The 13,688-nt window shown below is 45.0% G+C and overlaps 1 protein-coding gene across 4 annotated transcripts in view; it reads right to left on the minus strand.

Moving 5' to 3' along the window:
* Positions 1 to 13,688, minus strand: part of adarb1b (adenosine deaminase RNA specific B1b) — a 173,957-nt gene that overhangs the window by 48,772 nt on the left and 111,497 nt on the right. For 2 of the 4 annotated variants that reach the window (XM_035773173.2, XM_035773172.2), the window contains one exon: positions 8,701 to 8,761. Coding sequence is in view for 2 of the 4 variants with exons in the window: in XM_035773171.2 (XP_035629064.1) it covers positions 4,935 to 5,034 (100 nt within the window). In the remaining 2 variants the exon portion in view is untranslated. Of the gene's footprint in view, positions 1 to 4,934; positions 6,080 to 8,700; positions 8,762 to 13,688 lie in introns of those variants that run through there. The other 2 variants (XM_035773171.2, XM_035773170.2) reach the window with 1 other exon arrangement.

Below are 13,688 nucleotides of genomic sequence, written 5' to 3' on the forward strand. Positions count from 1 at the left end.
CGAACACACTCTGGAAACTCATCATGGCTTCCGCTCACTGAGGGAATTTTTGCCAGCTGTGATGGGGTTAGTGGAATAGCATTACCCAAATGTCACCCTTAAGCCTTCTCCTCTCTGGGGTTAGTGCAAAGTGGCACTGTCATTTCCGGAGCGATAACGAGGAAGAGATGGAGACGGACACCAGCGAAGCTGACAGACAAAAAGTCTGTCTTAAGTTTTGGTTGTTCGCGACTAGCACGGCTAAAACGCAACTTCAGCAGTGGTGGGTTTACTCGGATGAACAGGCTCGGGTTTGACAATTCGCAGTGGGAGTGGGTGGGTGGGTGGGCGGCAGGCAGGCAGGAGTTGCGGGATATATCAAAGCAAATAGCTGACATCCCTAATACCGCTACTGAGAGGGAGCATCTAAAAAATTACTACTTCCCCAGCCTGTTGGGCTAATCCCTAGAGCAGGGGAGAAGCTTAGAGTCCCAGAGGAGCCAAGTCAGTCTACTTCACTTACAGAGAGAGAAGTCTCACTCACACACAGAGGTCTAACTTACTATCCGAGACAGAGGAGGCTGCCTTATTCACAAAGAGAGGGTTCTGTATCACTCACAGGGATAGGCCTGTCTCACACACAGAGATAGGCCTGCCTCACCCAAAGAGAGATAGGCCTGTCTCACCCACAGAGAGAGGCCTGTCTCACCCACAGAGAGATAGGCCTGTCTCACCCACAGAGAGATAGGCCTGTCTCACCCACAGAGAGATAGGCCTGTCTCACTCACAGAGAGGTCTGTCTCATTCCCAGATTGAGAGCTCGGTGTCATTCACACAGATTGGTCTTTCTTACTCACAGAGAGATAGGTCTGTCTAACTACAGAGGATCTTTCTCACAGAAAGGCCTCTCAGTAACAGAGCGATAAGTCTGTCTCACTCACAGAGAGTGTTGGGATTGGTTACTTGAAATTGAGAAAAAAAATCTCAAAATCATTTGCTTGACTGTTTGAGGAAGCAAGGCGAGCCACGCTCGCTCTACCAAAGATAGGCTACTTACTAACTTAGGTTTGATCACTAGTTTCTCTTTCCATCTGTGGCGCTGCTTTCCTGTGCTAGTCTACAAGTGCTGCGCTATATATGGGCTGCTTAATTAGCCATATTACAGTGGATTCTGAAATGATTCATACCCCTTGACTTATTCCACATTTTGTTGTCTTACAGCCTGAATTCAAAACGGATTAGATAGATTTATTTCTCACCCATCTACACACAATACCCCATAATGACAAAATGGCAACATGTTTTTATGAATTTTAACACATTTACTGAAAATGAAATACAGAAACATCTCATGTACATAAGTATTCACTGTAGAAGCATCTTTGGCAGCGATTACAGCTGTGAGTCTTTCTGGGTAAGTCGCTAACAAGTCGCTAACATGTTGACCACACCGCCGTGTTGTGAGCGTTGCAAAATAAATGTACGCATACATGTTATTCAATCATTTTATCCAAACTGTTTGCACGCGTCAATGAGCATCTGCGTAGCCAACCCGGATGTTCTAGCTGTGTCTGAATCCTGGCTTAGGAAGGACACCAAAAATCCTGAAATTTCCATCCCTAACTATAACATTATCTGACAAGATAGAACTGCCAAAGGGGGTGGAGTTGCAATCTATTGCAGAGATAGCCTGCAGAGTTCTGTCCTGTCTGTGCCCAAGCAATCCGAGCTTCTTCTTTTAAAAATCCACCTTTCCAGAAAAAAGTCTCTCACTGTTGCCGCTTGTTATAGACCCCGTTCTAGACCCCCCCCCAGCTGTGCCCTGGACACCATATGTGAATTGATTGCCCCCATCTATCTTCAGAGTTTGAACTGTTAGGTGACCTAAACTGGGATTTGCTTAACACCCCGGCCGTCCTAAAATCTAAGCAAGATGCCCTCAATCTCACACAAATTATCAAGGAACCTACCAGGTACAACCCAACATCCGTAACCATGGGCACCCTCTTAGATATCATCCAGATCAATTTGCCCTCTAAATACACCTCTGCTGTCTTCATCCAGGATCTCAGCGATCACTGCCTCATTGCCTGCATGCGTAATGGGTCCGCAGTCAAACGACCACCCCTCATCACTGTCAAACGCTTCCTAAAACATTTCCGTGAGCAGGCCTTTCTAATCGACCTGGCCCGGGTATACATTTACATTTAAGTCATTTAGCCTTATCCAGGCCTTACAAATTGGTGCATTCACCTTATGACATCAGTGGAACAGCCACTTTACAATAGTGCATCTAAATCTTTTAAGGGGGGGACCTCATCCCGTTAATAGAGGATGCCTGGTTGCTCTGCAAAATAAATAAGCATGCCCAATTCAAATGTTGAACTAAGAACAGATATGGCCCTTGGTTCACCTCAGACTTGAATGCCCTTGACCAGCACAAAAACATCCTTCTGCATCAGCATCGAATAGCCCCCGCGATATTCAACTCTTCAGGGAAGTCAGGAACCAATATACTTAGGAAGGCTAGCTTTTTCAAACAGAAATTTGCTTCCTGTGGCACTAATTCCAAAATGTTTTGGGACACTGTAAAGTCCATGGAGAATAAGAGCACCTCCTCCCAGCTCCCCACTGCACTGAGGATAGGAAACACTGTCACCACTGATAAATCTACGATAATAGAGAATTTCAATAAGCCTTTTTCTACGCCTGGCCATGCTTTCCACCTGGCTACCCCTACCCGGCCAACAACTCAGCACCCCCTGCAGCAACTTTCCAAACCCCCCCCCCCACCCCCCCACTTCTCATACACCCAAATCCAAACAGCTGATGTTCCGAAAGAGCTGCAAAATCTGGATCCCTGCAAATCAGCTGGGCTAAACAATCTGGACCCTCTATGCCGAAATTGTTGCAACCCCTATTACCAGCCTGTTCAACCTCTCTTCCGTATCATCTGAGATCCCCAAAGATTGACAAGCTGCCGCAGTCATCCCTCTCTTCAAAGTGGGAGACATCTTAGACCCAAATTGTTATAGACCTATATCCATCCTGCCCTGGCTTTCTAAAATCTTCGAAAGCCAAGTTAATGAACAGATCACCGATCATTTCGAATCCCACTGCATCTTCTCCACTATGCAATCTGGTTTCGGAGCTGGTCGTGGGTGTACCTCAGCCACGCTCAAGGTCCTAAACGATACCATAACCGCCATCCATAAAAGACAGCACTGTGCAGCCGTCTTCATCGACTCTGCCGAAAGCATTCTTATTGGCAGACTCAATAGCCTTGGCTTCTCAAATGACTGCCTCGCCTGGTTTACTAACTACTTCTCAGATAGAGTTCAGTGTGTCAAATCGGAGAGCCTGTTGTCTGGACCTCTGGCAGTGTCTATGGGGGTGCCACAGGGTTCAATTCTCAGGCCGACTCTTTTCTCTGTATATATCAAATATGTCGCTCTTGCTGCAGGTGATTCTCTGATCCACCTCTACGCAGACGACACCATTCTGTATACATCTGGCCCTTCTTTGGACACTGTGCTAACAAACCTCCAAACGAGCTTCAACGACATACAACACTCCTTCCGTAGCCTCCAACTGCTCTTAAATACTAGTAAAACTAAGTGTATGCTCTTCAACCGATTGCTGCCCGTACCCTTCCACCCGACTAGCATCACTACTCTGGACGGTTCTGACCTAGAATATGTGGACAACTACAAATACGTAGGTGTCTGGTTAGACTGTAAACTCTCCAGAATCACGTTAAGCATCTTCAATCCGAAATTAAATATAGAATCGGCTTCCTATTTCGCAACAAAGCCTGCTTCACTCATGCTGCCAAACATACCCTCGTAAAACTGACTATCCTACCGATCCTTGAATTGGGCGATGTCATTTACAAAATAGCCCCCTACACTCTACTCAGAAAACTGGATGCAGTCTATCACAGTGCCATCCGTTTTATCACCAAAGCCCCATATACTACCCACCACTGTGACCTCTATGCTCTCGTTGGCTGGCCCTCACTACATATTCGTCGCCAAACCCACTGGCTCCAGGACATCTATAAGCCTAGGTAAAGCCTCACCATAGCAACACCCACCCGTAGCACGCGCTCCAGCAGGTATATTGCACTGGTCATCTCCAAAGGCAACACTTCCTTTGGCCGCCTTTCCTTCCAGTTCTCTGCTGCCAATGACTGGAACGAATTGCAAAAATCTCTGAAGCTGGAGTCTTACATCTCCCTCTCTAACTTTAAGCATCAGCTGACAGATCAGCTTACCGATGACTGTACCTGTACACAGCCAATCTGTAAATAGCGCACCCAACTACCTCATCCCCATATTATTACTTAACCTCTTTCTCTTTTGCACCCCATTATCTCTCCTTGAACATCATCATCTACACATCTATCACTCCAGTGTTAATGCTACATTGTAATTATTTTCACCTCTAAGGCCTATTTATTGCCTACCTCCCTACTCTTCTACATTGGCACACATTGTACATAGATCTTTCTCATTTTTTTTATTTTTTACATTGTTTTATTTGTTACAGTTATTGACTGTACATTTGTTTATGTGTAACTCTGTGTTGTTTTTGTCGCACTGCTATTCTTTATCTTGGCCATGTCGCAGTTGTAAATGAGAACTTGTTCTCAACTGGCCTACCTGGTTAAATAAAGGTGAAATAGATAAATAAAAATTACAAAATTCTAGTGGAACCACTGCTAGACCAAGAGACACTACTACAGGATGATTCAAAGTAAGTAATAAAAACAAAGGTAACTGTGCAATACACACACACACACACACACACACACACACACACACACACACACACACACACACACACACACACACACACACACACACACACACACACACACACACACACACACACACACACACACACACACACACACACACACCTCACACAAACTACAAAGGAAAGGTGGATACCTTGGCGCTCGCTGCGCTTCTTGCGCCTCCTCTTGAACCTCCTGCGGATGAGGCAGTAGTAGGAGCCCAGGCTCTGAGGGCCAGTGCTGAACAGGGCCATGCTGTTCTGTCCTTCACCGGCTACCACACTGCTCTCCTGCCCTGGAAACGCTCCCTACTGGCCCTCTAGATTCTAGCCATGTGGTGGAACGCTTACTACCCTCAACCTCCCTCTCGGAGTCTCTCTTTTTCTTTCTTTCTTGGTTTCTGTCGCCCTCCACCTAGTTGAAGGGAAGCAGATAGAAAGTGTGTGGGAGGAAAGTGGATGTTCTCAAAGGAGAGGACTGGTGCGGTTCCTCAGAGAGTTGTAGAACGTCACAAGGAGTTGGTCCTATATTTCTCTCTCGCTCTTTCTTTTCCACTCCTTCTCTCCAGGCAGAAGAGGCAGCTTGCTCCCGCCAGCACGGTGCTTCTATAGCGTCTCACTGACACGTCACACTGTCCCTCAACCTATCACAGGCTGCCTCTGGCTCGTTGCCTGGCCTCTACCTGTTCACACACACATTGGACAAAACACATGCGCACTAACCCATGTACTGTATGTGCACACGCACAAAGCCGGACAGACTTGCGTGCGCACTAGCATGCACACACACGGACAAACATGCATGCTTAAAATGTAGGCTACACACACACACACTGTCACACACTCAAACACAGTCACACTACTGTAAACACACTCATAAACGACTAACTACAAGTGATCTCCTTTCTCAAAACACACACTCATGCAGTAAAACAGCTGAGCCCAAGGTACTTGTCCTGCAATAATGACACACCTTTGAGGTGAAATATCTCACACGTCACGTGATGAGTGTATAAACTCTTAACAGGCTCAGGCGTAACTAAATAAGACAAGTCACAATACTGCAGCACAGGGCTCTACCTCCCTCTAGTGGGCATACGCCGTCACTGCTCTGCTATTACGTCACTAAAGGCCATCTCAACGACGCAAAATATTAGCAGTGTATAACAGCCGCACAAACGGCACATTCCGAGTTAGAATAGAGGAGGACTTACTATAAAGACCATGTACGACACTGTCCTTGAATATGGTTGTACATGAATACGATTTTACCCTTCTGTCTAAAGCCTTACTATTACCCTTCTGTCTAAAGCCTATTACCCTTCTGTCTAAAGCCTTACTATTACCCTTCTGTCTAAAGCCTTACTGTTACCCTTCTGTCTAAAGCCTTACTATTACCCTTCTGTCTAAAGCCTTACTATTACCCTTCTGTCTAAAGCCTTACTGTTACCCTTCTGTCTAAAGCCTTACTGTTACCCTTCTGTCTAAAGCCTTACTGTTACCCTTCTGTCTAAAGCCTTACTGTTACCCTTCTGTCTAAAGCCTTACTGTTACCCTTCTGTCTAAAGCCTTACTGTTACCCTTCTGTCTAAAGCCTTACTGTTACCCTTCTGTCTAAAGCCTTACTATTACCCTTCTGTCTAAAGCCTTACTGTTACCCTTCTGTCTAAAGCCTTACTGTTAAACTTCTGTCTAAAGCCTTACTATTACCCTTCTGTCTAAAGCCTTACTGTTACCCTTCTGTCTAAAGCCTTACTGTTACCCTTCTGTCTAAAGCCTTACTATTACCCTTCTGTCTAAAGCCTTACTATTACCCTTCTGTCTAAAGCCTTACTGTTACCCTTCTGTCTAAAGCCTTACTGTTACCCTTCTGTCTAAAGCCTTACTGTTACCCTTCTGTCTAAAGCCTTACTATTACCCTTCTGTCTAAAGCCTTACTATTACCCTTCTGTCTAAAGCCTTACTATTACCCTTCTGTCTAAAGCCTTACTATTACCCTTCTGTCTAAAGCCTTACTATTACCCTTCTGTCTAAAGCCTTACTATTACCCTTCTGTCTAAAGCCTTACTATTACCCTTCTGTCTAAAGCCTTACTATTACCCTTCTGTCTAAAGCCTTACTGTTACCCTTCTGTCTAAAGCCTTACTGTTACCCTTCTGTCTAAAGCCTTACTGTTACCCTTCTGTCTAAAGCCTTACTATTACCCTTCTGTCTAAAGCCTTACTGTTACCCTTCTGTCTAAAGCCTTACTGTTACCCTTCTGTCTAAAGCCTTACTGTTACCCTTCTGTCTAAAGCCTTACTGTTACCCTTCTGTCTAAAGCCTTACTGTTACCCTTCTGTCTAAAGCCTTACTGTTACCCTTCTGTCTAAAGCCTTACTGTTACCCTTCTGTCTAAAGCCTTACTGTTACCCTTCTGTCTAAAGCCTTACTGTTACCCTTCTGTCTAAAGCCTTACTGTTACCCTTCTGTCTAAAGCCTTACTGTTACCCTTCTGTCTAAAGCCTTACTGTTACCCTTCTGTCTAAAGCCTTACTGTTACCCTTCTGTCTAAAGCCTTACTGTTACCCTTCTGTCTAAAGCCTTACTATTACCCTTCTGTCTAAAGCCTTACTATTACCCTTCTGTCTAAAGCCTTACTGTTACCCTTCTGTCTAAAGCCTTACTGTTACCCTTCTGTCTAAAGCCTTACTATTACCCTTCTGTCTAAAGCCTTACTATTACCCTTCTGTCTAAAGCCTTACTATTACCCTTCTGTCTAAAGCCTTACTATTACCCTTCTGTCTAAAGCCTTACTGTTACCCTTCTGTCTAAAGCCTTACTATTACCCTTCTGTCTAAAGCCTTACTATTACCCTTCTGTCTAAAGCCTACTATTACCCTTCTGTCTAAAGCCTTACTATTACCCTTCTGTCTAAAGCCTTACTATTACCCTTCTGTCTAAAGCCTTACTGTTACCCTTCTGTCTAAAGCCTTACTATTACCCTTCTGTCTAAAGCCTTACTATTACCCTTCTGTCTAAAAGCCTTACTATTACCCTTCTGTCTAAAGCCTTACTGTTACCCTTCTGTCTAAAGCCTTACTGTTACCCTTCTGTCTAAAGCCTTACTGTTACCCTTCTGTCTAAAGCCTTACTATTACCCTTCTGTCTAGGTGGTGGCGTCAAACTCGATCCACGGAGGGCCTCGTGTCTGCTGGTTTCTGCTTTTTCCTTTCAACTAAGACCTAGACCACCAGGCGAGGGGAGTTCCTTACTAAACAGTGACCTTAACTCATCAGTCAAGAACGAAGGGAGGAGAGAAATCCCGCAGATACTCTGGCCTCCGTGGAATGAGTTTGACACACGTGGTCTAAACCACACTAACCAGAGTCCACAAAGGAAACCACAAGATGACATGGGTGCACAATGCCCCCCAGTGGAAGACATTGGTATTGCACGCCCGCCCGCCCTCACGGGACACCAGAGGCTTTATGGTGCAGTATAAAGAATATGAGAAAATCCCAGGAAAATAACCAGAGCATGCAGGATAAATGGAAGGGGAGAGAAATGGAAGGGGAGCCAGTTTTCAACCAACTTGCACTCATCTATTTACTGATTTCCCATCAGTAGGTATGAGTAGGGCTCAGACCAATGACCATGTGACCTGACTAGTAAAAACGGTGGGCCCTAAATATGACGGAAACACTGTCAGTGAGGGAGGCTGACAAAGTGGAAGAGAGTGTGTGTGAGAGAGAGAGAGAGAGAGAGAGAGAGAGAGAGAGAGAGAGAGAGAGAGAGAGAGAGAGAGAGAGAGAGAGAGAGAGAGAGAGAGAGAGAGAGAGAGAGAGAGAGAGAGGAGAGAGGGGAGGGAGGGAGGGAGGGAGGGGAGGGAGGGAGGAGGGAGGGAGGGAGGGAGGGAGAGAGAGTAATTAGTTAAGACACCTGTTTTCCCTTTATTGTCCGTTGTGTAGTGCTGGACTCTCTGTGGTTCTTCTTCAGTGGCCTGGGAGAGAAAGGAGAGCACAGGTCAACGTACAGCTACAGTACACGTCATCATACACTGGTACCTGCTGACAGGCAAAACCCTCACAGGAAAACAAGAAGAATGTGAAGCACTAGTAGAATACAATGGCAGCATTTTGTAGAATGAAGAGGTCCTTTGGTAAAGGTGTTATTGGTCTTTTTATACATTTTTCACAACATTTTTCACAACCAAGAGTGCCTTGGTCTTTTGTGTTTTTGTTGTTGTCGAAAACACACACCCTTGTAGGCTCACACACACACACACACACACACACACACACACACACACACACACACACACACAATTGTGGACATCTCACAAAACAGATAAATTCATCCCAGGACACAGAGCCCATAAGTTTCTGTCACATATCATCCATCACATATCATCACTTCTTCCACCCATCCATCCACCTTTCCTCCCTCCATACCCTCGCTCCCTCCCTTCCTCCCTCCCCACCTCCCTCCCTCCGTACACCCTCGCTCCCTCCCTCCCTCCCTCCCTCCATACCCTCGCTCCCTCCATTACCTCCCTCCACACCTCCCTCCCTCCATACCCTCGCACCCTACCTCCATACCCTCGCTCCCTACCTCCATACCCTCGCTCCCTACCTCCATACCCTCGCTCCCTACCTCAATCTCCCTCTCTCCTTTTCCCCTCCTCTCTTTCTTCTCTTCTCTTCCTCTCCTCCCTCTGATACTCTTATATTTCCCCCTCCTCTCTTTCTTCTCTTCCTCTCCTCCCTCTGATACTCTTATCTTTCCCCCTCCTCTCTTTCTTCTCTTCCTCTCCTCCCTCTGATACTCTTATATTTCCCCCTCCTCTCTTTCTTCTCTTCCTCTCCTCCCTCTGATACTCTTATATTTCCCCCTCCTCTCTTTCTTCTCTTCCTCTCCTCCCTCTGATACTCTTATCTTTCCCGCTCTTTCTTCTCTTCTCTGGCTCAGACCAACAGGCATGCGTTTAGATAGCTCTTCTATAAGACAAGCATGTGCCAGTTGGCGAGAGAGCGAGACAGATAGAGAGAGAGACAGAGAGAGAGAGAGAGAGAGAGAGAGAGAGAGAGAGAGAGAGAGAGAGAGAGAGAGAGAGAAAGAGAGAGAGAAATAGAGAGAAATAGAGAGAGAGAAATAGAGACAGCCTTTCCATCACACTACTGACAGTATATAGGCCAAGCACAACCACAGCTGGCCAAGTCTGACCGCGAACGGTCTTGAGAGCCAAGAGGAGAAGGAAGTGGTCTTGGTTGAGAAACAGTATGGCCTCTCAGACTCTGAATGAAGCATGACCTTCAGATGGCTCTCCCTGTGGTTGCATAAGAATTATTTATAGAAAAATACAGCCTCTTTTTACAGGCTAACACTAGTCAAAGGCCAAACAACTGTTGTCACAATTTATATTTCTTAAACTCATACGGCATATCTGTTTACAGACAGTTAACTGAATAAACGTGGTTGAAATAAAAATGACCATTGTGGTAGTGGTACCAATTCCTAAAGTCAGAGTAATTTCCCCAAAACCTTTGAACATGTGTTTGGACCAAATTAAAGGCCACAAATAGGCTACAAACAAGACTGTGGTCTAAGCGGGAGTTCCCAGGCGTTATAGTACAAACTTTGTGTAGTATGTAGTCGCATGGCCCTGTTTACAACTGCCAGTGTTAGGAGGGCAAAACTCACGTGAAACTTTTAGAGCTATAAGCCATGCTATGGGGCACTTTTCCCAGTTGGACCAATTGTGTGCGCTCCAGCCAAAGGGAGCGATATTGAGTTGGCCTTCAACATAACTTGGTCTAAATGATGCATGAACTGAAAAGTGAATGAATAGCTTCATCTTCAATATATGGGCTATGGAAAGGCTGGCCAATATCAAGGACGTCCACGGCAAGGATCAGGAGTAAGAGCTGAGAATAATTAGTCAACGAACCCGTAGTCTAATACACCAGTAGGGGGCAGCATTGGTCTTCATTCCCCAACAACTAAGGTCACGTTTAATTCATCATGAATGATGGATATTTCACTGTACTGTAAATACAGTATTGTTTCCCCCGTTATGGTTGAATCTAAACTGGTGTGAGAAAAATAAAAACCGTGTCTCCAGTTTAATCTGAATAGAGCGCGAATAGAGCGCAGGAAGACAGTGTCATGCTACAAATGAGTAGCCTACTTAGTGACCAGTCATCCAGCAGGGTCAGTGTGGTCAGAGAGGGGTGGGGGGGAGATACTTTACAGAGAGAGAGAGAGAGAGAGAGGGCTACATAGAGAGAGGTAGGAAGAGAGTGAGAGAGGTGTGTGAGTCTGGTTCACCATCGTTAGCATCATCATTTAGGACAGGCCACTGAGGCCAGGGAATGGGGGGGCACCACCGCCGTGCCATAGGGCTCGGGTCAGGGCACTCACCGCTGAGGGGGGCAGGGGAAGAAGAGACGTGGTGGTGGCGGGTCCATTATAATTGGGCAAGACCCAAATAAGCCATGCAAAAAAACATACTACCATCCCCGCACAGGACGAGTGACAGGGAGAGGGGGAGAGACGAGAGGGGGAGGCTAGAGACCAAACTTTGAAAATGCTATTGTTTTAGAGTTAGGGCATGCAAATGTGTGTTTGAGAAAGAGACAGAGAAAGAAAATGAGAGCGAGAAATAAGATGAGAAATAGATGAGAGAATGCAGAATTCCTGCAAAAATATCCTCTGTGTACAACGTAAAACACAAAATAATGCATGCAGAGCAGAATTAGGCGGATACTCGCTAATTATCAAAATCCAGAAAAGAGCCGTTAAATTCTACAACCACCTAAACGGAAGCAATTCCCAAACCATAACAAAGCCATCACCTACAGAGAGATGAACCTGGAGAAGAGTCCCCTAAGCAAGTTGGTATTGGGGCTCTGTTCACAAACACAAACACACCCCACAGAGTCCCAGGAGAGCAACACAATTAGACCCAACCAAATCATGAGAAAACAAAAAGATAACTACTTGACACATTGGAAAGAATTAACAAAAAAACAGAGCAAAGTAGAATGCTATTTTAAACAGAGAGTACACAGCAGCAGAATACCTGACCACTGTGACTGACCCAAACTTAAGGAAAGCTTTGACTGTGTACAGACTTAGTGAGCATAGCCTTGCTATTGAGAAAGGCCACTGTAGACAGACATGGCTCTCAAGAGAAGACAGGCTATGTGCATACTGCCCACAAAATGTGGAAACTGAGCTGCACTTCCTAACCTCCTGCCCAATGTATGACCATATTAGAGACACATATTTCCCTCAGATTACACAGATCCACAAAGAATTCGAAAACAAACCCGATTTTGATAAACTCCCATATCTACTGGGTGAAATACCACAGTGTGCCATCGCAGCAGCAATATGTGTGACCTGTTGCCACAAGAAAAGGGCAACCAGTGAAGAACAAACACCATTTTAAATACAACACATATTTATGTTTATTTATTTTCCCTTTTGTACTTGAACCATTTGCACATTGTTACAACACTGTATATATACATAATATGACATTTGAAATGTCTTTATTGTTTTGGAAATTCTGTGAGAATAATGTTTACTGTTCATTTTTATTGTTTATTTCACTTTTGTATATTATCTACTTCACTTGCTTTGGCAATGTTAACATATGTTTCCCATGCCAATAAATAAATGAATTGAATTGAGAGAGAGAAGATGAGTGAGAGAGAAGGAAGATGAGAGAGAAAGAAATAAGACAAGAAAGAAATAAGATGAGAGAAAGAGAAATAGAGTCAGAGAGAAAGTGAGAGACAAGAGACAGAAAGAGGAGAGAGGTAAGACAGAAACAGAGTTAAGGAGAGAGAAAGAGAGAGAGAGAGCAAGAGAGAGCGAGAGAGGGCGAGAGAGAGAGCGAGAGAGAGCAAGAGAGAGTGAGAGAGAGAGAGCAAGAGAGAGAGAGAGAGAGAGAGAGAGGGGAAGAGACTGCGTGACTGTGTAAGCAGTAGAGTTCAACCTCCCAGCCCAGTCAGTCCTCACTCGGCAGACAATTAGGCTACAGGCGCCACATCAGAGCAAACATGCATGAAGAGGGTCCTGACAAGCCCCCTCCTAGAGGTGGCTGGGCTTTTGCCAGTTCGAAAAAGGTCTGGGAGAACTTTGCCACGCACTTCTTCACAATAATTATTTTTGTTATATTCCTGTTTGTTCTCGCCTATCATCATTGGGGAGGCAGGGTAGCCTAGTGGTTAGAGCGATGGACTAGTGACCGAAAAGTTGCAAGTTCAAATCCCTGAGCTGACAGGTTAAAAATTTGTCATTCTGCCCCTGAACAGGCAGTTAACCCACTGTTCTTAGGCTGTCATTGAAAATAAGAATTTGTTCTTAACTGACTTGCCTAGTTAAAGAAAGATAAAATAAATCATCTCTCTCTCTGTCTGAGGTGGTTCTCCCTCCTTCTGAGCATTGTGCTGAAAAATTGTTCATTTGAAACATTTTATAAATGTATCCTCAGAGAGAGAGGATGTAGAAAATGTGTGTGTGTGTATACTATCCATGTTCCCACACACGTGTGTGTGGTTTGGTTTTACTATCCTTGTGGGAACATGAACACCAGACAAGGATAGTAAAAACTAGGAAAATTGTGGGGACATTTCACCCTGGCCCCACAAGGAAAACATTTTTTTTTTAGGCTTCGGGGTTAGGGTTGCAATTAGGGTTAGGAGTTAGGATTAGGTTTAAGGTTTTGGGGTTAAGGGTTAGGTTTAGGGAAAAGTGGATTTTGAATGGGAATCAATTGTGTGGTCCCCTCAAGGATAGTTAAACAAACGTGTGTGTGTAAGTAACCCATCTTCTGTGGATGTTTCTCCTATTCTGATGTGTGCATGTATACCTGTCCAGAAGGGGGCAGCATTGTCCTTATATTAAGCACACAGGCC

This window comes from Oncorhynchus keta, chromosome 7 (genome assembly GCF_023373465.1).
Source record: "Oncorhynchus keta strain PuntledgeMale-10-30-2019 chromosome 7, Oket_V2, whole genome shotgun sequence".
NCBI classification, from domain to species: Eukaryota; Metazoa; Chordata; class Actinopteri; order Salmoniformes; family Salmonidae; genus Oncorhynchus; species Oncorhynchus keta.